This window comes from Balaenoptera borealis, assembly GCF_965194805.1.
Source record: "Balaenoptera borealis genome assembly, chromosome: 1".
Lineage (NCBI taxonomy): Eukaryota > Metazoa > Chordata > Mammalia > Artiodactyla > Balaenopteridae > Balaenoptera > Balaenoptera borealis.
The window spans coordinates 98729078-98756514 of NC_138860.1; the positions used below are offsets into that span (position 1 = coordinate 98729078).

At 45.3% G+C, this 27437-nt stretch overlaps 2 protein-coding genes across 4 annotated transcripts in view; both read right to left on the reverse strand.

Moving 5' to 3' along the window:
- Positions 1–1692: 1692 nt before the first annotated feature.
- SARS1 (seryl-tRNA synthetase 1) lies at positions 1693–17977 on the reverse strand. Of its 2 annotated transcripts, XM_082385278.1 has the most exons (11): positions 17691–17977; positions 13398–13468; positions 10596–10676; positions 9281–9439; positions 8170–8313; positions 7279–7434; positions 4470–4691; positions 3761–3890; positions 3334–3491; positions 2483–2612; positions 1693–2150 (listed from the first exon to the last, which is right to left on the reverse strand). In XM_082385278.1, exons 1-11 carry the CDS (start codon positions 17824–17826, stop codon positions 1993–1995), a joined length of 1545 nt encoding a protein of 514 aa, XP_082241404.1. In that variant the 5' UTR covers positions 17827–17977; the 3' UTR covers positions 1693–1992. The 2 variants fall into 2 exon arrangements, with proteins under 2 accessions (XP_082241404.1, XP_082241405.1); XM_082385279.1 differs by lacking the exon at positions 1693–2150 and having other exon boundaries at positions 2599–2730; positions 17691–17974.
- A 2453-nt stretch (positions 17978–20430) lies between these two features.
- The window catches only part of ELAPOR1 (endosome-lysosome associated apoptosis and autophagy regulator 1), a 71616-nt gene continuing 64609 nt past the window's right edge, over positions 20431–27437 (reverse strand). For both annotated transcript variants that reach the window (XM_082383276.1, XM_082383277.1), the window contains 6 exons: positions 27215–27311; positions 26642–26743; positions 25342–25468; positions 25086–25264; positions 24395–24560; positions 20431–23293 (listed from right to left, as the gene is read on the reverse strand). In XM_082383276.1, the coding sequence (XP_082239402.1) occupies positions 23225–23293; positions 24395–24560; positions 25086–25264; positions 25342–25468; positions 26642–26743; positions 27215–27311 (740 nt within the window). In that variant the 3' untranslated portion in view covers positions 20431–23224. The remainder of the gene's footprint in view (positions 23294–24394; positions 24561–25085; positions 25265–25341; positions 25469–26641; positions 26744–27214; positions 27312–27437) is intronic.

The following is a 27437-nucleotide window of genomic DNA, read 5'->3' on the forward strand; positions in this document are numbered from 1 at the left end:
AGGGCGGGAGGCTCTCTGGATAAACGAGCAGGGTGAGTCCAGGTCCCAGGTGCAGCCAGGTCCAGAAAACTAGTCGGGTGAGAAGAAGGCGGCCAGCTCCTCCTCCTGCAGCACTTTCAGGGCCAGAGAAATACAGTGCCTCCTGGTGGAAGGTCACAGGCACCAGCAGCCAAGAGGGTAGGAGTGGGGAGCAGAGGAGGCAGCTGTAGTGACCCCTAAGGCTAGACGGGGGTGTGCAGGGCCACTTGAAAGTTTCTAATCCCAGAGCCCAATGAGCTTTTCAAACAGGAAAGAGCGGTGTGTGGTGGTGGCCAAAACCAGCCTCCTGCTCACTGTGTAAACTGACTTTCTTCAAACCAAATAGTTGAGGCTACAGGAATGTGAATCTCATCCTTCCAAGTATATGGGAGCAGCTTGCTCTTTTGTTCTCTTGCCCTGGCTTTGTTATCCCAGAGCTGGGGCACTGGCTAGAGTAGAGGCGGGCTGGTGAGCCTGCCTGGGGCAGAAGAGTCACTGTGGTCACCTTTCCAGGTGCCCCAGTTTTGACAGTCGCAAGATTCACAGGATCAGCCCAAGCTCCCAGTGGAAAACCAAGCACATGGCCTCTTTCCTGGGTGCTAAGCAAGCTCCAGCAGGCCTGGGGAAGTTGCTGCTTAGGGACTAAGGAAGACGAAATCAAGCTCCTAAGTTACAGGCCAGTTCAGAGTCCTGTTCTCATCCTTCCAAAGAAACACAGCAAGCATCAAGCCCTGCTGAGGAGTCAGGACTCCTGGCTTCCACCCGGCCATGCTTCTCAACTCCCTTACCCACCTTGTACTCTCTTCCTTATGATGGAAGAGGTATAATCATGTCCCCACCCTCCTGTCTGGGACTGTCACAAAGATAAAAGAGATCATCTGTAGGAAGTATTTTAGACTCCTAGGGGAGAAGCACTAAACTAACAGGTGGTGTTATTAAAGTGTTTGTAGATTGCAGATGAAAGACGGCAGGTAAATAAAGAGCGTCAACATCATCCTCCCCAGAGAAGGGTGAATTGGCTATTGGGACAACGGTGGAAGCTCCAGAGAAAGGACTGAAACCTTGTTCCCACCAGCCCCCTGCCCTGTGGGCTATATCGATCCTCTAGAGTTGAGCAACAAGGTGCCAGGCAGTTGGTCTCCCATTTGGGGATGACTACAAAGAGAGAAGCAGCTGTGAATAAGGCCCTGCCCTGTGCTCTTGAATCTAGGGGCTTTTCTGGATTAAATGTAGTCTCATCTACCCTGATGTCTCACCACCTCCTTCCCTCTCCACGGAGCCTTTCCTAGGGAACAGAAGTGCTATGAAGCTTTTATTTTTTTGGCCACGCTGTGCGGCATGTGGCATCTTAGTTGCCCAACCAGGGATCGAACCTGCGCCCCCTACAGTGGAAATGCAGACTCTTAACCACTGGACCGCCAGGGAAGTCCCGCTATGAAGCTTTTTATATCAACTCAGGTCTCTAAGCTGGTCCTACCTAACTGCTTTAACAAAGCAGGAGCAAATTTACAAAGGAGGATCCTGCCCTTGCCCTGCAAGCCTGTGTGTCTAAGACTCAGTTTTCACTTTCCCCTTGAGACTTTACTAAATCTACCCCTGCCTTCACCTACCTTCTCAGAGGCTCTCTGCTAAATGGAACAACCTGCCTGATATAGCAGGAAAAACAAAAGTGAATACGGTTCCAGGGAGAACTGTCAGAGACAGGGTTCAAGCCCTGGGCAGAAGCCTGAGGAAGAGCCCTGGCCTCCCTCAGAGATGCTTTATTACACGGTTTCATCAGTCATTGGTGATTAGATCCTATGCCCAAGCGAGAAAAGAGGAACACTGCATTGTATAGGGCAGATGGTTCCCCTTTTGGTAATGCAGTCACACGGGGTGGGCGATGGGTGCGTGCTTGGCTTCCCTGCCTGCGGGCAGGCTCTGAGATTGCAGCTAATTGAAATGGATGCCTGGTAAAGTGGAAGAAAGGAATGTTCAGGAATCAGTGACCTCCATATTCTGCAGCTGGCTTTCCAGGGCAACATCTCTCGCTGCCCCTTTCTTTTTGCTGCCCTCATGCTGCTTCTTCTGCTTCTTCGATGGCTCCTGGTCAATGGGTGCAGGCTTCACAAAGGGGATCAGTTCCTGGAGATCTGAAAGGGAACAGCCAACCAAACAACCCATCATTCCTCAAGAGTCAAAGTCCAGAGACCTCTGGGGAAAGTTCCACAAGACAAAGGCAGGCACTGCTTTCATTTATTCCTTTTTTCCCAGCCTGAATTTTAGCCGCATTTAAATAGAAGCTCATACCGGCACTGGCTACTTTTCAACCTTGCCCCTTGCAATGCCCAGCACCAGAGGACAGGCAGAGTTTTGGGGGCTGTGTATGAACAAGAAAACTTGGTGCATTCTGAAAGGGGTTTACTATTTAGAAGAGCAGGAAGACAGACAAGAGGAGGAAGATGGGCTGGGCTGGGAGTCTCACCTGGTGGCATGAATTCCTTCAATTTCTCAGGCACGAGGATGCCCTTCTCTGTCTGGTAGTTCTCTAGGATGGCACAGATGGTGCGAGTTGTGGCGCACATCGTGGCATTGAGCATGTGGACAAACTCCACCTGCGAGGAGAGGGTCCCCAGAGGGAGCAGTTATACTCAACCCCTAGCTGGGCTTACTGATGACCAGGAACCATCCACTCAGCCAGACTCCCCCAACTGCAACTATCCAAATCCAAATCTAAAATCAAATAAAAAACAGGTTCTACCCATTAATGATCTTTAAACCTTTGAATTCTGTTTGGTATTTATTGCTTATTAGATAACTCCAGGAAGATTCCTCATGTCTCCATAAGTGACAAGTGGTAGGTCCCAGTATTTTGAGGAGAGTTGGGCCCTTTGAGGGAGGGAAGTGACTACTCAATGGCCTCTCCTTTTAACCCCTTTCAAGTCCCTGACCTGGAAAAGATTAGGGCCTGAAAATTGGGTTTGAACAGATAAGCTTACAACCCAGACCTTCCTGGGTGAGAAGAGGGAAGACAATTGCCTCCAACTTGTTCTGTGTAGACAAATGGGGATTACTCTTTATCTGGAGTTATGGAAAACAAAGCCAAGAAGAGAAAAGCTAGAATTACCTTGTAGAATAGAGCTAGATTCAGGTTTCTATCTAAAAGGACTCAGTCCTGATTCAGTGAAGTCATTTTCAGATTCCCTTTTTGGTCTAGACTGAGCAGCTCAGATTTTCCCATGACGCCGGGAAATAATGTCCTCCAAGGGCTGAGAAATAAGATGGACCTACTCTGAGCTGAAGGCCCTGCTTCCTGCCTCCCCAGGGGCCATCTACCTTGTCCATCATCTTCTTGGTTTGCCCGTATCGGATTCGGAGCCGGCGAGCCTGATAGTCTGTGCAGTTAGAACAGGAGACTAACTCACGGAAGGCTCCTGAGCCCGGAAACCAGGCCTCCAGGTCAAGCTTCTTACTGGCAGCGTGATTCAAAGAACCTGTAAGGAAAAACCCCTAGAATTCATGAAGGAGGGATGGTATTTCAGAAGGCTAACCTTTAGCAAACCCAAAGAATTCTTTAATTCACATGTTATCCCCAGGAGGGAAATCATGCCCAGATATTCTTAGCACCAAGAACTCCCAAGGGAAAAGAGTGTGATATTTTAATTAATGTGGGCAATTAACTGGATTGTGAGCTATTTCTTTGTGTGGCAGCTCAACTGGTCAGGGTGGTGTTTGTGGGATGCAGGAGAGGGAGGCCGATAACCTGAGACAATATTCACGATATGGTAAGGGATCCCCAGAGACTGGTAGAACTCCTCTGCGGTAGTGATCATCTCCTCAAACATCTCCCAGGACTTGTTGTCATGTGGCGATGAGTAGACAAACTGTTCAATCTGCAAAGAGGGACCCAAGGGCACAGTGACAATGGGACGGGGTGAATAAACTGAAGGCTGAAGTGGGAATTATCCTAGCAATGAAGACCTATTCCTCTTCCACTGAGAGTCAGGCGGGGCTGGGGTCCTGGTGAGAGATCGGGGCTGAACTGGACTGGCTGGGGCTGCAGCAGGAACGAATGCTTGTGCAGAGAGCGTCCCACGTGCGCCTACTGTCCTAAGTACTTTCCACGTGGTAACTGGTTTAATCCTCACAGTAGCCTAATGGGGTAGGTGCTACTATTATCTTCCTTTGACAGAGGAGGAAACAGCACAGAGAGGTTAAGCAAATTGTTCAAGGTTACACAGCAGTAAGTGGTAGAGTTGGCCTTTGGACTCAGGCAGCCTGGTTCCAGAGTCCATGCTCTAGCCGCTCCACCATGTGCCTCTCAGGCTCTTCCCTAGAAACCCAGACAGAGGCAACGAGAGGAAAGACTGGAGCTGGGGTGGGCCTGAGCAACACAGATTCTATCTCTTCTAGAACAGCCCTGGAGAGATAGAGAGAAGGGTCCCATCCCTCACCCTGACCTGCCTACTCACCTTCTCAAACTGATGGACTCGAAAGATGCCACGGGTGTCACGGCCGTGGGAGCCCACCTCCTGGCGAAAGCAGGTGGACAGGCCGGCATACTTGATTGGCAAATCCTCTGGCCGAAGCCACTCGTCCCGGTGGAGAGCAGCAATGGGCTGTTCGGAGGTGGCAATCAGATATTTTTCCTCATAGGTGCTGTCATCAGACTTTTCAGTGCCTTTGCCAATCACCTGTCAGAGGAGGGTAATATTTACTCGTTAAGAGTGAGGGAGTACGACCTCAGCTCGAGCAAGAAATCACAGAGATCACACAGATCACATAGAGAAGATCTGAGTGATGGGAGGACAAATTTTCTTCAATCCCTTCCCAGGAGTGAGCAGGAGATGCTAAAAAGACATGGGAGGGAATGGGTCAGTCCAAAATGGGTCCCTACTAGAGATCAAAGAAATGCAAATTAAAAGAAGATAAAATATTCTGATACTATTTTTTTTTTCCTTGGCTTCACCATGCAGCTTGTGGGATCTCAGTTCCCTGACCAGTACCCAGGCCCCCTGCAGTGGAAGTGTGAAGCCCTAACCACTGGACCGCCAGGGAATTCCCTCTGATACTATTTTTACTTTATCTAATAAATGAAATACTTATAAATGATGTATAGTGGCCAGTGATGGCAGGCGTGCAATAAAACCTTAGCTGGCAGCAGTATAAATTAATCCACTTGACAAATGTTTGTGAGGCATTTAGTAAGAGCCAAGTCCTTTTTGCCAATGCGGGGCAAAAGGAGACAGTCTCTGCTCTCTTGGTGCTTATGGGTTGATCTAGGGTTGTAATCCTTGAAGAATCACTTCGGTATTCAGCTGAAGAAAGTAATGCAAAAGAAAAAAAAAGCTATAGACAGGACAAAGTTCATTGTAACATTACTTACTGATGGCAAAAAAAAGGAAGCCCCCTAAATATTCAACAGGGGAAGAGCTGGGTAGTCTATATCCATGCCATGTAATATTATGTAACCGCTAATAAATGATGGTTATGAAGACCATGTAGTAACACTGAAAAATGCTTCTGATATAATGTGAAGTAAAAAGGCAATCTATATATATTGTGATTGGAAGTATGAGAAAATGATACATGTATAAAACAAGCTCCCACAAGAATATTAAAAATGACAATTGTAGTAGGTAATGGGAAAGAAGATGATTTCCCCCCACTAAATCCAAATTTTCTCTCATGTGATTTACTTTAATTAAAACTAAAAAAAAAAAGAGAGGGGAGGAAACTTCCTCTGGGCCAGTGTTTAGAAAGGTGGAAAACTACCTTGCTACCTAACAGTGGGAATTTAGCCCTGTGTGAGGCTATTCACATACAACGTAAAAACAATAGAGCTTGCGGTCTAATATGGTATAGCCACTAGCCATACATGGCTATTTAAATTCAATTAAAATTTAATTCCTTGGTTTGCATGAGCCACATTTCAACAGCCACATGTGGCTGGTGGCTGCCACACTGGATAGGACAGATACAAAACATTTCCACTATTGCCGGAAGTTCAGTTGGACAGCACTGCTCTAGAGAACTAATAAACTGAGGTTATTAGGCAAAAAGTGCCAGCCAAAATTCCTCACTATGGAGACCTGTGATTCTCCCTGCCTATGGCTCCAAGAAGCATCTGGATAAGAGATGGAGAATGCTGCGAACACACGGAGCACCTGCTACCTAATATTATTCATAATCTTCCCTATAAGCTTCTCCCTGGTGTTACCTGCAGGGCATCCTTCTAAAGTTCTGCCAGTGATTATCCATCCAATCTTGGGAGTTGAGATGAGAAAAAAAGGGAAAAGATAAAAACAGGTCTCATCTGATAATGCACATGTTCCTCTCATTAAAAGGAAGAAGAGGAGGACCCCAAGGCTGTACCAATGCTCAGGGTTTGGAGAGAGCATTTTGTTTCCCACTGCATCTTGATTGAATTAAAACATACCTTTGAACTCACCAACACGACCTAGTGGGAAGAAGGTTCTGACTATTTAACTCATCTCTCTACATAAGATAAATCAGATGAGGCCAGGAGCAGTTGTCTAACTACCCGCTACATGGGTTTTGGAAGGAAACAGCCAATAAGAACAAAGTCGTTCCCCCCCTGCCCTGGAACAGGGTTGAAGGAGAGGGACAGGTGAGAAGTGGACTCAGCTGCGATGGGCAGCCGTTAGCAGAGACACTAGAAATTCTGAGTGTTGGGCGTAGACTTTGGGTGGGGGGAGCTACAGCTGATGTTAAAGCTGGTTGATTCAGAATGATCTTCTGCACCTCAACTCAAATCCACTGGCTCTCCCCGAGATGGTTCATGGTTGAGAAAGAGCCACAAACTGGAAGCCACATCCATCCAAAGGAAAGTATGTCTCCCCCTGTGGAAGCTTCCAGTCTGAGGTCAGGAGTGGGAGGACACGGGAAGATCAGCCACTTCTACAATTTCCTTTTGTCCAAGCTTAATAATAATATATGAGCTTCTTTTCTAAGCTCATGGTGCTAAAGCATGCTCAATTTAGATAGATCACATAAACTATCTGGGGAAAGATAAAATAGGCTCTATGTCTGCACTGTCCAAATGGTAGCCACCAGCCACATGTGACCATTTAAATTAAAATTCATAAAGATTAAAATTTTACTTCCTCAGTTGCACTAGCCGCATTTTAAGTGCTCAATAGCCACAATATAGAACATTTCATCATCGCAGGAAGTTCTGCTGGACAGCATTGCTGTGTCTTTGAAGTTAAACTTCATACCTTAAGGAGTCATTCTGCCACACTGCCTCAGGCTACTCACCTTATAAAGTTCTTCATCAAACTGGCTGAGCTGTGCCACTTCCTGCATGACCTCCTTCCTCATGAAGAAGGGGGTATAAATGGGAGTGTAGCCCCGACTTCCCAAAGTGCGAAGAGCATACTGGATGAGTGCCTGTTCCAGGAACACCAGGACCCCCTAAAGGAGCAGACACAGCACTGTGTGAGTGGGTTCTGCTGCCATCACGTTCATCTGCTAGCATTTACCCCCAGAGGCAACTGGGGGCACACAGGAGGCCACAAAGACCATGGATCCAACAACTGACTCAAGAGACTCTTTCTTAACAGCCATGCACAGCACATCATCTGAAAAGCATTCCCTTTAAGGTACCAATCAAGGGAAAAGGACTGTTCACCCAGGGTGCATGGGAGAGTCTTCCTGTGCTAATTCGTAAAACACTGGACTTATTTGTATACGCAGAACATACCTATATGGACAGTATTTCCAAAACTACCTTACCATGTCCTTCTGGAAGGCTTCCCTGAGTGCATCTGCCCTCTGCCCAGCTAATCTGGGTGTGTTGCCTCCACCTACCCGTTCCTATAGCACCCTGGGCTACCCGGAGCACTTATCACAGAGGGTTTTTGACTCTTTATTACTTGTCTGACTGTCCAATTACACGGAGCTCCTTAAAGGCACAGACTGTTCTAATTCAGTCAGCAAAACATATTCATTACGGAGGATCACTCAGTGGCTTTTGTTCCAGGGAATCCTGATAAGCACTCTCCTGCCTTAGAAAGAGAATTGCATCTAATTGCCAGTAAGTTTGTAGTAGAAAGGCGGATTTGTGGGCTTCTTTAAGTGGGTTATGTTTTCTGCACTTTTTTTTCAGTTCTTTCTTTATAACCAACCTCACTGGTTGCCGACTCTTACCTTCAGGAAGTACCCTCGACTCCCAGCCACCACAGCCCCCTTTTCGCCTTCAAAGCCATCTACCATCACCACCAGGTCCACGTGAGAGTACTTCTTCCTGACGGTACAATCACCCCAAATCCTCTCTACTTTGTTGTCGGCATCCTAAGGAAACAAGACCAGGAGACAAAGATGCATGAGCTCTGAATTCTACCACCTCCATCTTTCCGAACCCTATTCCAAGAACGACCTAGAGCTTTGTGAAGTCACTGCTTAACTCAAACACTAGGTTTTGGCCCTTGCGTACAGAGACTAGAGAAGGGAATTTGCTAGAGAATCTGCGCTCAATAGAGAAATAATAATTTATAAAGTCCTAGAGGCAATTCTAGCCATGGAACTGAAATCATGATTTTCCAAAAGATCTGTAGTATTCTCTCGTTTTTATACCCTTTTAAATGACTCCTTGAAAATCCTATACAGGGAAAACCCTTCCCTGGGCAATCCGCACTGCCTGGGGTACGGAGGGGAATGCAGATTTTCTTTTTTCCAGGCTCTCATTGGTCCAGGGCCACACAAGGGCGGGCTCGGGGCCCTGACCTCTCGAGTCTGCCACCCCAGCCCTCAGTGAGTTTAATGTCCGTTCACCAGGGAATGAATGAAAGAGGCACAGATGGGCCCTGCCACGGCTGGGGTGTCAGGGAACAAAGGCTGGGCTCAGAGCAGCTTTGTGCTGGGGAAGCTCCCGCGGCAGGAAACTTTTATCATGCAGATTTCCCTTCAACCTGCAGCTTCTCAGCAGGGTGTGGGTGAGGGGTGAGGGTGATCTTGCAGATCCCTCCCACGAGACAAGCTGCTACCACGGGCAACACGAAATGGAGGACAGCAGCCTGATTTAGAAGAGATTTCCGTGCCAGGAGTCTCCACCTACCTGCTGTCTCTGCTACTTCCCAATCAGGCAGGGATCTGACTCTTTCAATTCTCAATTGGTGGGCAGAGCGAATACACAAAGAGCCTGCTTCTATTATACAGAGCGTGCCAGACTTTCACTGTCCTCCTCCCACTCCGCCCCCTTCCCAAAGGAGAGGGGAGACAACGACGCAAGGCAGCCGCTTGCTGTGGCACCGATGCCTACCTCATCATTGCTGATGGGCACAGAGGGGTGCAGAAGGTTACCAATCTCGCGAAGGTTCTCAAATCGCTCTGCTTCCAGCTTTATCCGCTCTGCATCACACTTCAGGATGGCTTCGTCGATGAGGAGTCGGACTTTTTTGATTTGTGAGACTTTCAGGTTCTGTAGATGAACAAGGCCAAGCCCGTCCAAGGCCACAGCGAGTCAAGGGCAGAGTAGGAAAAAGATTGTTGCCCCAACCTTGTTGGGCTCTAATGATAACTCTTGTGATAGCATTTTAAAAATTGACACTGGAGGCTTTCAAAGAACTGAGATTTATTTCACACAGGGATATATACAGTTTTGCCCAACAAATCCGTTGGCATTTTCTTTCAGGGTGCCTAAGGCAGAGATGGATAAATTCAGGCCACTCCTCTTGTTCCTGTATATCTCAGGAGTGTTAATACCATAGCTTAACTTGCACTTTCTGATATTCCTGATGAAACCAATTCGGCATGCTATTATATACTATATTTAACTGTTCTCTAGGAAGATTATAAATTTATTAGGAGCAAGAGACCTTGTCTTAAGCTCATTTTGTATTCCTTATTGCAGGTGTTTCAAACTGTACTCTGATTTCCTGGGGGGACCCTTAGCAGGTAGGGCAGGGCAGGAATAGCACCCCAACCTTGCCCTTCAAGCACAGCAACTCTGCTTTTTTGGGTTTATGCTCTTGCTATTGTTGCAGGGTTTTTTGTTTTTTGGTTTTTTTTAAAGATTTTTTTGACGTGGACCATTTTTAAAGTCTTCATTGAATTTGTTAGAATAGTCCTTCTGTTTTATGCTTTTTCAGTTTTTTGCCTGTGAGGCATGTGGGATCTTAGCTCCCCAACCAGGGATCAAACCCTCACCCCCTGCATAGGAAGGCAAAGTCTTAACCACTGGACCGCCAGGTAAGTCCCTGTGTTGCAGGTTTTAAGAAAGGGTTCAGTGACTAAAAATCTTGAAAATTCCTGCTCTAGGCCCATTGTAATGAATATTTACTGAATTACAAAAAACTGAAAAATTATTGACTCTGTGGAAATGGAGTTATTAAACCAAACATAGTTCAGTTCCTTTTTTCTCTTCTTCCTACTCTTGACTTTTCCATTCCACCTGTCTCCATCTCTGCTGCCTAATACTCAAGTACTGAGATTAACAAGAGTGGATGGGGACATGTCCCAGCTGCAGAAATTCAAGGATGCCACAGTGCTGTGTGGAACAGAGTGTCAGGACTTGCTTGTCTAGGAACAAAGCTAAAAGAACAGAAATCCCAACCTGGAAAAGGACAATAACTTACAGTTAAAGTGTCTGCAGTGAGCTCATCGAGATTTAATACATCTTCCGGAATGGACTCATCATTTCCCATTGGCTCTTTTTTCTATGGGAAAGAAAAACAAACAAACAACAACAAAAACATAATTAATTATAAAGGAAAATTTGACATAGTTTTATAAGGGTACACCAAACTAATATATCATATAAACTAATTACAGAACTTTCTACATAACTTAGTCTCTAAAAGATGCAACACATGGGAGAAAAATTAGTGAACTGGAAGCAAGAAGTTAACGTTCCAAGTCCCTGTCCTGACACTCTTTCTAGCTTTCTGATCCTGGACAGATTGATTAACCAATCCAAGTCAGAGGGTTGACACCATCGGGAACTCGAGAAGAAAAATGTCTGACATGGGCATAGAATGTTATGACCCCAAGAATGTGTGAAAACACTCAGTGCTGGTCAGGAGCCAGCGCTGGGCAGACACCTGTGTGTCAATTTGTGAATCCCCATCTACCTTCTAAGAACAAACCCAGCCCTTAGGCCTGCGGCTAAGAGGAAAAATGGATGGGATGAGGAATATTAGGAAGCCAAAGAAACACAATTTTTGAGGAAAAAAGCCACGTTTAGAGCAATCAATGCAACTTGGCAAAACAGCAAGGGTATACCCAGGACTAGATTTTTTCCCATTCCAGTTTCTCTCCTCACCCTTCTTTATGATCTTCTGCCAAATCATCATTTCTAATCCTTGTCCAGAGCAAGGGAGAAGACAGTGATTCAAGGAAAATCATCTTTAAAAGCTGGAAAAATCTAACAATAAGAATAGGCATAGACTACTGAGGTAGAAAAAAATGGCCTAAATCTCAAGATGTTCTATTTGGTAGCCAAGATAGCTGAGGCCCTCTTCCTCTCTGATAATCCCTCAGGGCAGCAAATTCAAGTTCTGAGTTCAAGTTCTGGCTCTGCAACTAACTTATGGCACCATTTTAGGCAAGCCTCTTAATTTCCTAGGCCTCTTTACCCTACCCTTTTAATAGGGCTAACAAATGTACTACCTACACTCCAGGTTTACAGCAAAGATCAAAACCAAAATGAGACGCATATGAAAGGGTTTTGAATGCTTTCAAGTGCTATACAAATTAAAGCACTGCTAGTACTATCTCAATGGATAGCAAGAGAGAACACTCCTTGCAGGACCAGCAGTCAAGGGAATCTAAGAACGTTAACGCAAATGAAAATACTCCCATCTTCTTGCTAAGAAAAATACTTGGCTGGCACTATCTGTATATATGCCCCAAAGAACACTCAGGCAGAAGTATACATGGAAATTAACATAATTATGGGGTCGCTGACGTGCACCTGACTTAGTGTCAAGAGTTCCACAGGAAGAAAACAGTATGATTATCATCAATATCAATTTCTACAGCCTGTCACATGCTGAAAGTGTAACAAAATAGTGTTAAAGAGAAGGATACAGAATATCATGAAGGATAAGGTGCTAGAATCCAAGGGAATCTTTTTGTTATGGTCTTTCCAGGTTCAGGTTCCTAAATTTCATAATTTTTTGGTTTATTTTAGAGGTTTACAACTTAAAAATGAGACAGACTGTAGGGTGCATTTAACATGTTTTTAAAAAAAAATAATTAAGAGGCTAAGAGGGTATTTTTGAAGAAAGATTAAAAACTAATCTGGTTACCAAAGTAAAGCTGAGCTGAAACTTAACATTCTTCAAGGACAGGAAGGATATACTGGATGAAGGCCAGTAACTACTTGCCATTCATTGTTACTCTCAATTGCTAAATAACTACAATGTTCCAGGCACTGTGCCAGGTTTTCTATATTAGAAATTTTCAGTTCTCACAACTGTATTTTAAAGGTTAGTGTTAGAATTGTCATTTCACAGACAAGAAAACTGAGGCTCAGAAGTTAACTTGCCTGATATTAGAAATTTTTAGTTCTCACAATTGTATTCTAAAGGTTAGTGTTAGAATTGTCATTTCACAGACAAGAAAACTGAGGTTCAGAAGTTAACTTGCCTGAAGTCACATACCAAGAGTCTAGGATTTGGACTCAATATCTGTGCTCTTTTAAATAAAGAGCACGACTACACTGGGATAAAGAATCTGAAATCTACAACAGGAAAACCTCTCTGGCACTGTAGGTTGAGCTCAAGAAATAACTTGAAAGGATTACTGGTGGAATTCATATTATTAAGAACAGAACAGACAATGAATGACTTGTGTGGCAAGAATCTTATCTTACAACAGACTGAATGTCTGTGTCCCCCAAAATTCATATGTTAAAACCTAATCCCCAACGTGATAGTATTTGGAGGTGGGGTCTTTCAGAGGTGATTAGGTCAGGAGGGCAGAGCCCTCATGTATGTAATTAGTGCTCTTATGAAAGAGACACCAGAGAGCTCCCTGCTCCTTCTGCCATGAGGACATAGCAAGAAGACTATCTATTAACCAGGAAGCAGGCCCTCACCAATCTGCTGGTGCCTTGATCTTGGACTTCCCAGCTTGCAGAACTGTGAGAAATAAATTTCTGCTGTTTATAAGCCACCCAGTCTACAGTATTCTGTTACAGCAGCAAGAACGGACTAAAACATACCTGCAGACAGAAGATGGACTCACTGATCCTTGAAAATGCCTCTTAGTTCCCTCCCTGCCTTCCTCCCTTTCTTTTTAAAATAACTTTCCCCCTCTGGTAAGAAATCCAGTAGCTCATGGAATTAAACACTACGTTAAAAATTATGAATTAACTAAGAATAAGATTAAATACCTCTGCTCAAGCTCTCAAGGGTATTACTCAGTTCTCTTACCTTCATTTTCTCTCCAATTGTCTTGCTGCATAGGTTCTTCAGCTTGTTCAAGTTGTCTGCCTGAAATCTGCCTGAAGAATAAAGAACCCAATATACCAAAGATAGGCACATAATTAAGATACCTTGTTCCTAATCTTGGCTCCTTAGGACTGATCTCAGCCCAAGGCCAAAATGCAGGCAGAGCTAAAGAATCTGCCTCACAAAGTTGTGAAATCTTATAGCTTTAGAGCCCCAAATTTAGATGGCATATATTGGTGATTGCAGTAGGATTCCCCAGCATTTGGTGGCAATGAAAAGGCCATTCTGGGACTGAAATTAAAAAGTATTACAACCAGACTTCCCTGGTGGTCCAGTGGTTAAGAATCCGCCTTCCAATGTAGGGGACGTGGGTTCGAGCCCTGGTCAGGGAACTAAGATCCCACATGCTGCAGGGCAACTAAGCCCACACGCCACAACTGAGACCCGATGCAGCCAAATAAATAAATAAACACTTAAAAAAAAAAAAAAAGTATCATAACCTGGACGATACCACTGTAGACAGAGTAACACATCTGAGAAAACTGGAAAATACTCATGTAACTATAACCTGTTCAATTATCTTAAAATTCATTTAAAGAAACTATGTGGTATGCACCAGGATCTAGAAAAAAGGCACTCAGTCAAGTTTCTATTCCCATGAACTTGGTTGCTACTTCTCTATGCTAGAAATGGTTAATGTTATTTCCTTTGCTTTGATACAACGCTCATCTGGCAGCCTTGAGAAGAAATCAATTTCTTACACTTTGGTTTCTTTGGGGGAAGACAGTGCACTAATCAGCCTGCATAGGTATTCTGGCCCAAATTAACATCTTGGTATTGTGATTCATCAGTCTAACCTTGATTAGCAAAAGCTGGACCTCCTGAATCTAAGCTTTAGCAACAATATGGTAAAAATTAAGCTTTGGACAGGTAAAATGATGACTAGAGATGAGACAGCGTCTAGACATGGCTATTCTTTAAAGTTTTGCCAACTTTAACTAAACTAACTTTAAACTAAACTTCAGCACAAACTATATAACTACTTTCTCATTCACTTATTCACACTGATTACAGAGATGGAGAACAGATGAGTGGTTTTACATGTACTCATTTGCGTGTGCCTGTAGTTCTGTGTGATATCTCATGTGTAGATCTGTGTAACCACCGCTACACTCAAGATACAGAACTGTTCCATCTCCACAGAGATTCCTTTTGTTATCATCCCTCTGTAGTCCATTACCTTTCCCCTGCCCCGTCTAACCCTCGGCAACCACTAATCTGTTCTCCATCTCTGGAATCAGTGTGAATAAGTGGCTAAAATTAAAAGGACTGCCAATATCAAGGGCAAGGTTGTAGAGCAAATGGAGCTCTTATATATTACTGATGGGATTATCAATTACTACAACCACTTTGGAAAACTATTAGGTAATATCTACTAAACCTAAACATGTGCCTGCTCTGTGACCTAGCAATTCCACTCTTAGGTACATACCCAAAAGAAATGAGTGCTTACGTCCACCAAAAGACACAACGTTCATAGCACATTATTCATAGTACCCTTAAACTGGTAACAATCTGAAAGTCCATCAACGAAATTGGTTGGTATGTTTACATATATGGAGTACTACACAGCAATGAAAAAGAACCAACCACTGCTACACATAATAACATGGAATAATCTTACAGACATAATTTTGAGAGAAAGAAGTCACGTGCAAAATTATATACTATATAAGTCCCTTTATATGAAGTTCAAAATCAGGCAAAAGTCCTTTATGGTGATAGAGGACAAAATACTGTTTTTTTGGAGGAGGGAAGTGACAGTGAAGGGGCATGAGGGAGCCTCCCCGGAGAACTGCAAATGTCTTAGATCTTGATCTGAATGGTGGTCACGTGGCTGTATGGATTTGTAAAATTCATCAAGCTGCACATTAAGATTTGTGCACTTTACTGAACTTACTGAATACATTACATCTCAATAAGTTTTAAAAAGTTGTGTATAAAAATAATATAAATGCCACAACAGAAATATATAAGATAGTATATGGATCATATGTCCTAGGTGTGGCCCTGGACTAGCTGAGATTGGGGTCAAAGGAAGCAGTTATAAAGCTTTTCCAATGATAAGGGCCTGGTTTAAGGCATGTGCAACAGGGTTAAGAGGAAGTAACAACTTCAACTGATAATTCCTGTAGTTAGTGGCAGATTTCAAGATACATGGAAATCTACTGACTTTGGAAGTAGTCAAGACAAATGTTTATTATATGCCTAAATGTGTCCTCATTATATTACTCTGAATTAAAAAAAGAAATCACAGTTCGAATCCTTGAAGTTACAAGAGCTGTGGTAAACTCTGATGTGGTGCTCTGACTCCAAGTCATATCAGACTCCTGTGTTCTACACAGAGCCCTAAACCTTGAAGGTCTACAGACAGACAAATGGGTATAGTTGTAATGGAGGGCCTTTTGAAGCTTGCTGTATCCTCATTCAGGGAACATGGTCTGATTTCTTAATGTGGCTCTGGGTTGCAACTCCTCATTGCAGCTAAGGATAGAAGAACCCTAAACTCTGATCAGAGGTTCAGATGTAAAAGAATCTTGAAACAAAATCTGTCAATGTCCACCTTCAGCAGCCAGCAATGGGAAAAATCATTAACTCCCCTTAGCTGCAAACAGAATACTGGTTAGGGATGTCAAGTAGAAAAGAATCAAATCAATAAATATGTTGAAAATAAACTACATCAACTGATTTTCATATGGAAGAGCACAGTGCCCTGAACACAGAAGATATTCATGACTTCAACAAACCTTTGTCAAGCCCTTAACAAGGACCAGGTGCAGTGCTAGGTACTGGGATTATATGTACACATGTGTATATGTATATCCTGTATCTATATGTATCGCCTGGGTACTGACACACAGATGAATAAAACACAACCTTGTCCCTGAAGAATTCATCCCCTCACTACATATCCACTCCTCAGGTAAAAGACAGAACTTCCCACAGAGGTGTATGTTATACCCAAGAGACTAGGTAACACATTCAAAGTCATTTAGCAGCTGGGCAATGGCTAGAGCGAAACAAAAATCTGATACTTCTGACTTCTGACTCGGTAAAACACTGTCCAGTCTAGTTTTTTCACTCCCATTTAATTTAATTCCATTGCAACTCAAAACTTCAGATTCAGGTGGTGGAATCACCACTACACTGGGCTTGACCGTGATGTGCAGAATCAGCAAACAACCTGAGCTAAACAAATATTTTCCTGGTACCCAATACCTTCATGTTACCAACTCTTCCTTCGACTCTCTCCCTACACGGGTGATACTTATATATTTAGGAAAATCAACTTTCCTAATAGAAATCCACATTTTTGGACAGCAACTGCCTTTGCAGTGCGCTGTCATAAACCTGTCTCTCAGCGGGTGGCAGACCTATTGCATCAGACAATAAATCACGTGTTTGACAGCATCCGGCCATTAGTGACTACTCCAGCTAGCCTAGACAGAGATTGATAGGCAGAGGGTTCTATGGTTTTATTTAGCCTCATGAAAGATGCCCGGTCCAGTTCCAGGTTCCAGCCCAACTCTGCCAATGTCTTCCCCGGAAAACTTTAAACAGCCTCAATAATTACAAGATTTTTCTTGCTTCACAGCACCCCTCTGCCCATGTCTGAGCTACTACGTAAGACTATTCTCGGTTCTTAAAAGTTTGCCCACAGTTCAGGGGGATGGCCTTCCCAAAAGCTCCGGGATCATTGTTTTTAGCCAGGAGCAGCCTCCACAGTCCCAAAATGCTTCCAATATGGACGGAGTGAACCTACTGTGCTGCAGATGTGACTCAGTCAGGTTGGAACCTTTGATTCTATCAAGATAGAGGGAGACCACTCTGGCCTTGCTGAAGATGAGAAAAAGACAGGAGGCGACCAAAGATAAGTGTTAGGAAAGGGAAAACCCCCAAACCTCCCGCCCTGGATTTCTTCCGGCTATCCTTGCGGCCGGAAGGCTTGACAGCTCTTGATGCGAATGCGCCATGCTCCTTTCCCAGACTCAGAAGCAGCAACCCGCACCCAGCTAGCCAGGAAGGGAGGTCGCAGGGCCCGAGCGGAGGAGAAAAGTGGGTCGGTCCGGCTCCCCGGGTGGACAGGGAGAGCTTCGGAGCCACGCAACCTGGGAGGGGGTCTTATGAAGGGTGGAACCTCAGGAGGGGTAACGAGGTCCAAGAAACGAAGTTGGGGTTGGCAGCCGGGGATACTCCGCACGTCCCGGTACTTACATCGTCGCCACTCGCTGTCTGCCTTCACCAGCTGGTCCACCAGTCCCGGGTCCTTGAAGCGCTTCTCCTGCGACTCTCGGATGAGGGCTGGGTCCCCTCCTTTATCCACCCGAAACAAATCCAGATCCAGCACCATCGTTCCTTCTCCAGGGCCAACACTAAGAGAGAGGAGGTTCGTCCCACAGCGGCCGCCCTGTGACTGCCGCACTGCATCGGCGCGCTGACCCCGCCCTTCCCGCGCAGGCGCTACGGGAGCGTGCAGCCCGCCCTCCTCTGGGCCGGAAGCGGCTGCGTAGGAGGCGGGGCCGCGCAGAGGAGGACGGGTTGGGTGGGCGTGGACTTGCCGGATGTGTTCAGGTCAGTCCCACTAGCGGGTTTTGCCTCCTCGTGTGCGTTTTACCCAGCTGTGCCCGCTTCTCTAGGGGCTCTAATTGACCCATAGAAGAAAAATGAGTGCCTGTTTTTTTCTCATGTTAAAGGGCATATCTAAGACAAGGCCTGTCAGTATAATCACTGGCTTGGAAGCTGGCACCTCCAATAGATGCCAGTTTCCGCCTTACAAGCTTGGGTCCTAAGACTGGACCCTCTCTCTGAACCTCTGCTCTCTTCTCCATCTTGAGACAAGAGTGTGGCTACATGTTTTAGTCCCCAGATTACCTCAATTCAAAATACCTGCTCTCCTGCCTCAGAGTTAGGATACCTTTCTTAATCTGATTATTTGGTGAACCAAATTGTCCCTTTATCAACCCTTAAGATCACAGGGTTGGAGAATCTTTTAGAGAGACACTTGAGTAGACTTTTCCAAGGGGAAAATATTTAGGAGATTTGAAGGCAGTTTAAGATATTGAGGTCATGTCTTGGATCTATTTGAAAATTCCTAGAACAAAGATTTCATCATATTTTAGTTTTATAATGTTCAGGCCTTTACAGTGAAATATTCTTGTTGCTGATTGGAGCCAAAGTTATCCAAGAATCTCCCTGATAACAAGAGCTTATTTGAAGGATTTGGGAATAGGCATACTGTTCCCCATCCTTCCACTTTACCAAGAGTTTAGAGACCCACCCACCATGCCCCAAAGCTAACTGTGCTAAGACCTTGGTCTTCTGCCACTTGCTTGTGCACCTGTCATGAGGATATGGCATTGCTATCCTACTCCGCAACAAGGTTCTGCCAAGCCAACTCTGAGGTGTAGAACAGGGCCAATGACAATGCTGGAGCTGACTAGTAGAGACCCAGAGGGAGGCTTAGGAAAGGCATTTGTCTGGGTTTGGTCCCCCTAGGTTGCGCTTACCGAGGATGTCAGATTTAAAACCAGTGGAAAGGGGGACTTCCCTGGCAGTCCAGTGGTTAAGACTCCGTGCTCCCAGTGCAGGGGGTGCAGGTTCAATCCCTAGTTGGGGGAACTAAGATTCCGCGTGCGGCACAGTGCGGCCAAAAAAAAAAAGATAAAACCAGTGGAAAGGAAGTGTTGGGAGCTACAGGCTCTGAAGAAAGCATGTAAGAAGACTGTCCTCAAAGGGTTGGGTTCCCTGAAATCTTCTGAGGGCAAGTCTGTGATGGGAGCTGACTGCTTCCATGTCAATGAAGGCAGTGCCAAAGTGTATTGTTTGCTAAGTTTCAAAACAGTGATGGGTGTTCCTGAGGCTGCAGGGGGCCCAGGCCTAGGGGAGGAGGGCCACTGAGCTAATACTTTAAGGAGGTCATCAGTGTAATTGGAAGGATGGCCTTAAAATTCTGACCTCTCCAAATTTCCTTAGGAATTTTCACCATTAGTTTTATCGTTAGATTACAGACATCTTCCTTTAAAATGCTCATGCTACCTGATAAATATAACAAATTAACATAATAGAATGACAGAGCTTATGACTGAGGGTGAGTAAAAAATTCAGTGTGGTTAGAGTATAAGGATGTGCAGTTAGGGTTAGTGTGTATGCCATATTACTAAATCTGTTGGAGATGCATTTTCCTCACCATTATAGTGGGGCTAGTACCTGCCTCTAGGCCTGTTCTGAGAACCAGGTGAGCAATGTTATGAAAGAACTTAGTCCAGGCTTGACACATAGAAATGCCGAATTAATGTGAGCTTCCTACTTTCCTTCTTAAGAGTTTAGACTTGATCCTATAAGCAGGGGTGATATTTAAAATATTTAACCACCAGTACAACCCAGGTACCACCCAGTCAAAACAAATTTGGGTCACAACTAATCAGCTGAGGGAATTCTTTGTAGGGGATTAAGTGCCCTCAACTAGAGTGAAGGAAAGCACGGAAGCAGGAAAATCCAGCTGCTCTGGGAAATGATGTGTCCTTGATGTCCTCTAGGGTTTTATCCACATCTAGTCCATAATAATCCATGTCATACCCAAATAAGCTAATTTTACCTGTCTTTGTAGGCACATTGTTATGTGGCTGGCCTCAGTGCCACCCAAGGGAAAACTGAACTGGAATGGAATGGAACTGACATTCTAAGTGTTTTATGTGTTCTCTTTTTCGATCCTCACCCAATCTTGGGGGGTAAGGCATCATCAGGTGTGTTTTATTATTGTGGAAACTGAGGCTTTGATTGATGGCTGATTCTTCAACAGGTGGTGAGAGGCTTCTAGTATAGGTCCCTATTGCTCCCAAGTATGCTCTTTTCTCTGTCACTCTGGGGTTCCAGAATCCTTCTCTTCAGTTTAAGCTTCAAGGACATTTACCACTTCTCACTCACCCATCCAGCCATCCAACCTATGTTCAAGAAAAACAGCTGAAAGTTATGTTTTTATTTCACAAAAAAGTATGACATGCGATACCCATCCCCTAACAATCTACAAACTCTTGGAATACAGAGTAAAAAGGAAATCCAACCAGTCTTGATGAGACAAAAACTTGATTTCACAGAGCTGAAAAATCCATTACAAAGTCTCTGTTGTATAAATATAGTCAGTCTTATCTTTAATGTGGAGTGAGACAAAAAAAAAAAAGTTTTGTTGGCATAAGAAATCCCTGTCCTTGAATACACCACAGTCTTCATCTGTACTCCCAGACAAATACAGGTGACACCTACATGATGAGAGTTACATGTGTGTTCTCGGACTCTAAGTAACCAAATGGGATTTAAGTATTTTGTCTCCTGAGCCCACACTCCCTCCCCCAATAGCTTGTGCAAAATGCTATAGCCTTAGTTTGCTAAAAGCTTTTCCCATATAAAATAACATGTGTCTGTGCTAAATTTGATTGTGGTAATGGGTGTACAATTCTGTGAGTATACTAAAATTTATTGAATTGTACATTTTAAATGAGTGACTTGTATGGTATTTGGATTACACTTCAATAGAGCTATTAAAAAATATCTAACATGTGTCTAAGTTGCTAGGGGAGCAACAGGTGACCCCGATAGCATAACTCAGGAGTTCCTGGCAGGATGCAGGGAAGATCTGCAGAAGTTGGTACACTAAGGGGTGTAGAAAGGAGATCCTTAAAATATTATGACTAAGTCAATGGAGTTTGAGTTTGCTCTAGGGGCACTCAGATTCATGATGTCAGAATAAAGAAGTCAATGGGGTATGTACTTTTTCTGAGTGATTCTAGAATAGTCTAAGAATCTTCCATGGCCTTTATCACAAAAGAAATTTATTTGGTGGAAAAGCGGTTGCCCGCGGTATTGCTGAGGCTACAGAAAACTTCAGGCTGGAGCTTGGAAGCTGGCTATCTGCATACACTGGGAGAAATTCCAGCATAGCCACAGGTTCTGAGAGCCTGAGTCCCACAGGAGGAGGGAGAACTTAGATACCAAAGAGAAGCTTCTAGATTTATTGAACCAAAGGGACTGCCTGTCTTCAGTGATGCTGTTGTTGGCCAGAAGTCACAGCAGGGTTCCAATCTCACTGACCCTTTTATAAGACCATTGCCAAGGCAGCAGTGGCCAATCACATCAGCAAACCATCATGTGGCAGACAAACCACTTACAAGTGCCGTCTCCATTCTTTACCTACCATCTGGTCACCAAATGGTCACTTGAGAAAGGAGACAGGCACAAACCATGGGCAACAGGGCCCTTGAACAAGGATGGTCATTCTAGCCTGACAGTGAGGGAAGGAGAATAGCCATTAGTAGAAAGAAAAAGAGAATTTAAACTCTTGCTCTGGTTTTACCATTTCTAGTTACTTAAAGTTTATCAGTTATACTTGTTGTGAAAGTGGAGAAAAGGGGCACAGAGGACATTCACTTTACTCACCTTTCAAAACAGATGCTGCCAGAAGGTGGGGCTGGAAGTCTTTTTAGTTTTTCAGCACACAAAGGAAATGAGAACAGGAAGAAGGGAAGGACAGGGGCATGAAAGTGCAAGGGTTCCCAGTTTGGTGAACACCTTGTCCAACTCCCCTAGTGTTTCCTCCTTGAAGACTGATCTGGATCTACTTACTGCTGGGGCATGGGCTACAAGTCCATGCCTTTCTTGGCCAGCCTAGAGGTTGTTTATTCTGTGGCTGAGCAGATGAATTAAGTTTAGAAGCAGACATCATGGCCACCTCAGGTCCATCCCATTGTGGGCTGGCTTTCTAGTAGGGCCCCGTTAAAATCTTGACCTCCTTGTGTTCTTTCAAAATATGACACACCTGTTCCCTAATATGGCCCAAGCCTCTAGGAATGGGGCACTCAAGGATGAGGAATTTTCCTCACTGGCAATGTTTGTCATTTCTGGGTAGAAGCAAGGAGAGAATAAAGCTAGAACATCTGGGATTGGGGCTTACCTGGTTCCCTTTAGTGTCATAGGGAGATGGTGGGAGGTAAAAAAAAAAAAAAAAAAAAAGGCAGGGGGTTGAGGGGAGAATAGATCCATCAGGGCTTTTCCCATTTTCTCAATGAACTTTTTCCTTTGGCTCCAGTGAGAATAGTTATAGCTTACTCAAGAAAAGGGAATGAAGTCCCCAGTTTAAAAAACAAAATAAAACCTTCCTTTATTGCCTCTTTGTGCTTATCAAGCCCTTTCTTACCCAGGGCTTACTCATCTGGCCCTCAGCCTATCCACTATACCAGCTTGAGCTGGTTATCCAGGAGAGATGAATCCAGGCAACCGTGAAGATGGTTCATCAGGGGATGCCAGTACCGTCCTCACCCAGCCTCTCTCCTAAAGAGATCATGAGCTGAGGGCGTATGATCAGGGAGACTCCCAGCTGCTTGTGCCTTAAGTAAGAGGACAGGGGAAGGAGTTTCTATACTTAAAAAGAGAGAAATACTTTTGTTCCAGAGCTATAAGAAAGATGAGCAGATGAAGCTATGGCTCCGATGGCTGGTCCATTTTGGGAAACAAGATGCAAGCAAGGGAGTAATATATAAACAAAGTGTGGGTATATTTGGCAAGTTTGAGGCAAGCAGAAAGGAGGGTTTGGGTACTCTATAAAAAAACAAAGATCTGAAATTCAAACTTCTTCTGATAAGGCCACAACGAAGAGATTTCCAGCAGTGGGTGTTGCAGGAAACTGGCACCCACATTGCCACAGGCTTGCAAGGTGATGTGCCCAGGTGAGGAGGCAGGTGAGGTAGGGCAGCGCCCCCTCACAGGTCCATGTCTGGGCCTCCTGAGGATGTCTTCAGTGGCACCGAGTCAAATCCATCAGGAGTCCTCTGAAAGAGAGATGGTGACAGGAGCTGGCTGCTGCACGTGGGCAAGTTTGGGGAACAAAGGAGAGAAATGGAAAATAGGTGACAGAAGGAACCCTCATGAAATTCCTGCTTTCAGTGGCTTTGTGGAGACATGGACCTAAGATATCCTCTATTCTTCTTGCTCCTTTCAGCCAGCCAGAGGATAAGAAATATCTTTAAAACCCCTTGCTCTGCATCTGTGTTGAATTCTAGAAGTTCCAGAAAGACTCAAGCATCCCAGGATAAATTGTTCTCCCATTGGTTAAAAAAAAAAAAAAAAATTCAAGGTCTAAGGAGGCCAAGGGAGTCACCCTGGAAGATCAGCACAAAGGGCGTGAGATTCGGCCAAGTAAACACCTCCCCACCTTCCTTTCCTCGCCATCCCTCCCCACCCCGTTTGGATGAACTGGTTCAGGGCAGCAGTGAGCTGTGGGCACTGGCAGAGTGGGGCTGCAGAGGGCAGCGGCCCTGGAAGAGTTGCTTGAATGTTCTCTGCTTGCCCCAGGCCCAGCGACAGTGTTGTCTGTATTACATTTATGAGCTCCAGACTCACTCACCCACCCACACAGTCAGCTCTTCCAGCTCAGAGTTGCTCAGTGGTGAACAGCTTAGACTAAGCTATGACTCAGCCTCCAAAGGACTGGGCCCAGACATCCGTGGGACAGCACCCTCCAATGGCCAAAGGAGAGCCGCACTTCTATCGGAAGTTGATCCTAGAGATCACCTCTTCCCCTCCCTCCAAAAAAGAAAAAAAAAAGGGCAGGGGGGAGGGGGTCATGAATCTTACAACATGGGTGGTTCAGTACTTCTGGAAGTTAAAAGGCCCAAACAGTCCATCCACTGGAGTGCATGTCGGGAGAGAAGGAGCCTAATCAATAGCAGCCTTGGGCCCCAGGGGAAAGAGTATTGGTGTGGAAATACAGAAGGCAGAAGCCAGGATTCACAGGGTGGGGGGATAGAATAGTATGGAGGATGGGAAGCAGAGTAGTGGTCCCTGAACAGTGTGGGGTCATTCAGTATCCTAGGACTGGTATCTTCTCCAGCCCTCCAGGCTGGCCTCAGTGCACTGGCCAGGCTCCCTACCTTGGAGGTAAATGATCTGATCTTCCCAAAGAGTGACTTCTTGCTGGTAAAGATGAGGTCATCCTCCACATCCTCGCCTTCCATGATGGCACAGCTGTCGGCTGCTGGCAGGTCACAGTCCTTGAGGGTAGCATTCATCACCAGCTTGGAGTATTTGTACTCTAGCCTATGAAACAAGGGGATGGGAAAGACAAGACACCAACATGTGGAATAAAAGGGAAAGAGGAAGAAAGGCTGGGCTGTAAAGAGATATCCCCATACCATGGGTAATGGAACTGAAGCATAGCAAAATGGTGTTGGGCTGGGCATATAGCTAAGGAATCCGACTCCCAAGTCAGGGATCTTTTTCCTCAAGTAGAGGTGTTTCTGTGATCTCAAAGCTTAATAGAAATAATAGAATTGTGAAGTCATTATTTTTATCATTACTAATAACAAATTAAGAATTCTCTTTGCTTTTCTTTTGAGAATCTAACAGCCCTTCACAGACTGCCATGTGATACCATCCCTGTTTAGGAGTCAGAATAACCAAGGCATACACTGGATAAGTGGCTCAACACGTCTCTGGCCAGAGTCACAGGGACTGTGGCCAATGCCAGAGAATAGCCCCATGAATTTATACTCTCAGATATTCTCTTCCCAGCTCAATGATCCAACCCTGGCCATCCCCAAACTGCAATACCCCAATATGTACTTTTGATTCTTTTTCCAAAAGTAACAGGTCAAGACGGTAAGCAGGATGGCAGTGCAGGTGCCTGCAGAGATGCCCACTTTCAGCCAGAAGTCTATCGTTTTGCAGATGGTGACTCTCTGCTCAGGCAGGGAGATGCCACCCGAGCACAGCTTTGGTTCTCGCCACACATAAGTAGTCTTCTATCGGGGAGAAAAACAAGGAACTCAGATATCACATTCCCTTGTCTCCTGGGAAGTCCCCGAGCAGAGACACCTACCTGGATCCCGGCCACGCAGCTGCTGACGATAGCGTGGTAGTCAGCAGCCGAGCAGAGTGGGCAAGCGGCCGCGCTCTCCCACAGGAAGTGGAAGTTACAACCATCACAGGTCCCATCGGAGCATGTGCTAGCAGAGCAGAAAGGAGACGTGAGCGCACACTCGCAGGACTGCTGGGAAGATCTGGCTGGAGTCGTGTCATCTCATAACTTGCCTGATCTGTCCTCTCCTTGCCAAACTGTTAGCTCCATCAGGATCCTTCCAACTAGTCCTTAACCCAGGTTTTGCTCTCCGATTTCCCTGATGATAAGAGGCCTTTCTGGCCTTCACCAGGGCTCCCACCCTCTGCCCGTTTGTTTCTGCTGACATCAGATGAGAACTAATGTAAGCTGTCTGAGCTCTAGCATGGCTGCCCAACTAACCCCTCAGAAGCTCCTGTCCAACCCATGGACATGTGACATTTTGCAAAAGTCATATGCAGCTTCCTGCAGAGGGTGGAGGTGGGGGGCAGGGTTCAGGAATGAACTTCAGGTCACTGCTATCTGCAGTGTACTTTACTGTAACGTTTGCAACAAGAATAGTGATCTTACATTTTGACACCACTGCTGGGTCAAAATGTGCTGCTTGGCTCCCCATCTCCCTGATCAGTTGTTGTCTAGGAGCAGCATTTCCCAAACCATCTTCCTCAAGACTGGTACCCCTCAAGATGTTAGTGTTATGTGAAAAAAAGGAAGGTTAGCGGGGGAAGGGTACTGTAATCAAATTAGTTCAGGAGCCCTCAGTTTAGTGCACTCAGCTATTAAACTCAGAATAGGGTCTTCCAGTTGTAGAGAGATTCCTAGGATTCCCTAAACCTTTACTAATCCTAATGATAATAGGAAGTAACCACATCTGGTGAAGTCCTCAAGTCTCATTATCTCATTTAATTCTCGTAACAGCCCCCTGAGGGAATTTATTACTATCCTCATTTTACAAACAAGGAAGAAGAGGCCTAGAGAAGATAAGAACTGTATCCCTAACAGAGCTGGTAAGTGGAGGAGGGGAATCGAATCTGGCTCTCAGTCCCAGCAGTTAGTCACTTTGCTAGGCAGCTGCTCCCATAATGGTCTGGGAGTGTGAGGGTAGTTTGACTCTTCCTTCTGTTCCATTCTTGACATCTAAAGACTGAGGGTTTGGAGCCATGACTGTGTCCCCAAGAACCCATTAATGGATCTCACATGGCTTTCTCTATTGCAGTACTCTTTGTTTGGTTCTTGGGACGTTATGAGGCCAAGGGAGGGAGACTTTGTTACACCCCTTTACCTTGGCAGCGACAGACTTCCAGGAGCAGGTTTCAGCAGACTGCATCTGACGCGGATGGTGGTTGATCTCCCAGAACTGCAGGACTGGGTCACATCATTGGACCTGCAGAGAAAGCAGCCCCCATGGGGGAACGAGTCACTCATCTGTGTCATTGGAGAGCCACTAAGTAAAGTCAACATGGAACAGTTCCCTCACTGGGGAAGTCTGGACTTGAGCTGTGGCCTGACACATAGGAGAGTGTTGGGGTCAGGGAGATCTGGTCAAGGGGAAATGCACTGGTCTAGGAAAGGCTAGCAGATGCACAACACTGGAGCCTCCCTTAAGCAGGAAGGGTAGTCGGCCACAGGTCATCCAGTATTCCTCCCTGCCACCAGGGGCAGACCTGCCCCAGGAATACCCAAGAAGCTAGGATGGGTAACTCCCAGCCTTTAGTGCTCATTGCTGGGCAGGTCTGCTAGACCTTGGAAGTGGTCTGGCTTGATAAGTAGTAGGTGGCTAGAGAGGGAGGGACACCACAGAAATTGTGGAGGAGCCCTGGGTTTCACTTGCATTAGCCTGGCCTCTCATTTTCACCTATAAAAGAAGATCACGTCCGGTATTCCCAAGGGCTCCGGGTGGAAAAGTTCAGCTGGGGAGGTGATTCCGTCCAGAGTCATATCTGTTGTCACCCCTGCCAAATTAGAGCTCCTAATTAGTCCTCACTAGTAGCATTTAGCTGGCAACCACTTCTGTTCTTTCAATACGGGTCCACATCCCACCTTCCTTCATCTCATCACATCCTTAAGTGGCTCATGAA

What these genes read in the sequence shown, in the direction of transcription:
- SARS1 (XM_082385278.1), bottom strand. Translation starts at nt 17,826, where the DNA reads ATGGTGCTGGATCTGGATTTGTTTCGGGTGGATAAAGGAGGGGACCCA. An exon ending in AGACAGCGAGTGGCGACGAT is followed by an intron (nt 13,469 to 17,690) that starts GTAAGTACCGGG and finishes TTTATTCTTCAG; the next exon opens with GCAGATTTCAGGCAGACAAC. An exon ending in GTCGAGGGTACTTCCTGAAG is followed by an intron (nt 7,435 to 8,169) that starts GTAAGAGTCGGC and finishes CTGCTCCTTTAG; the next exon opens with GGGGTCCTGGTGTTCCTGGA.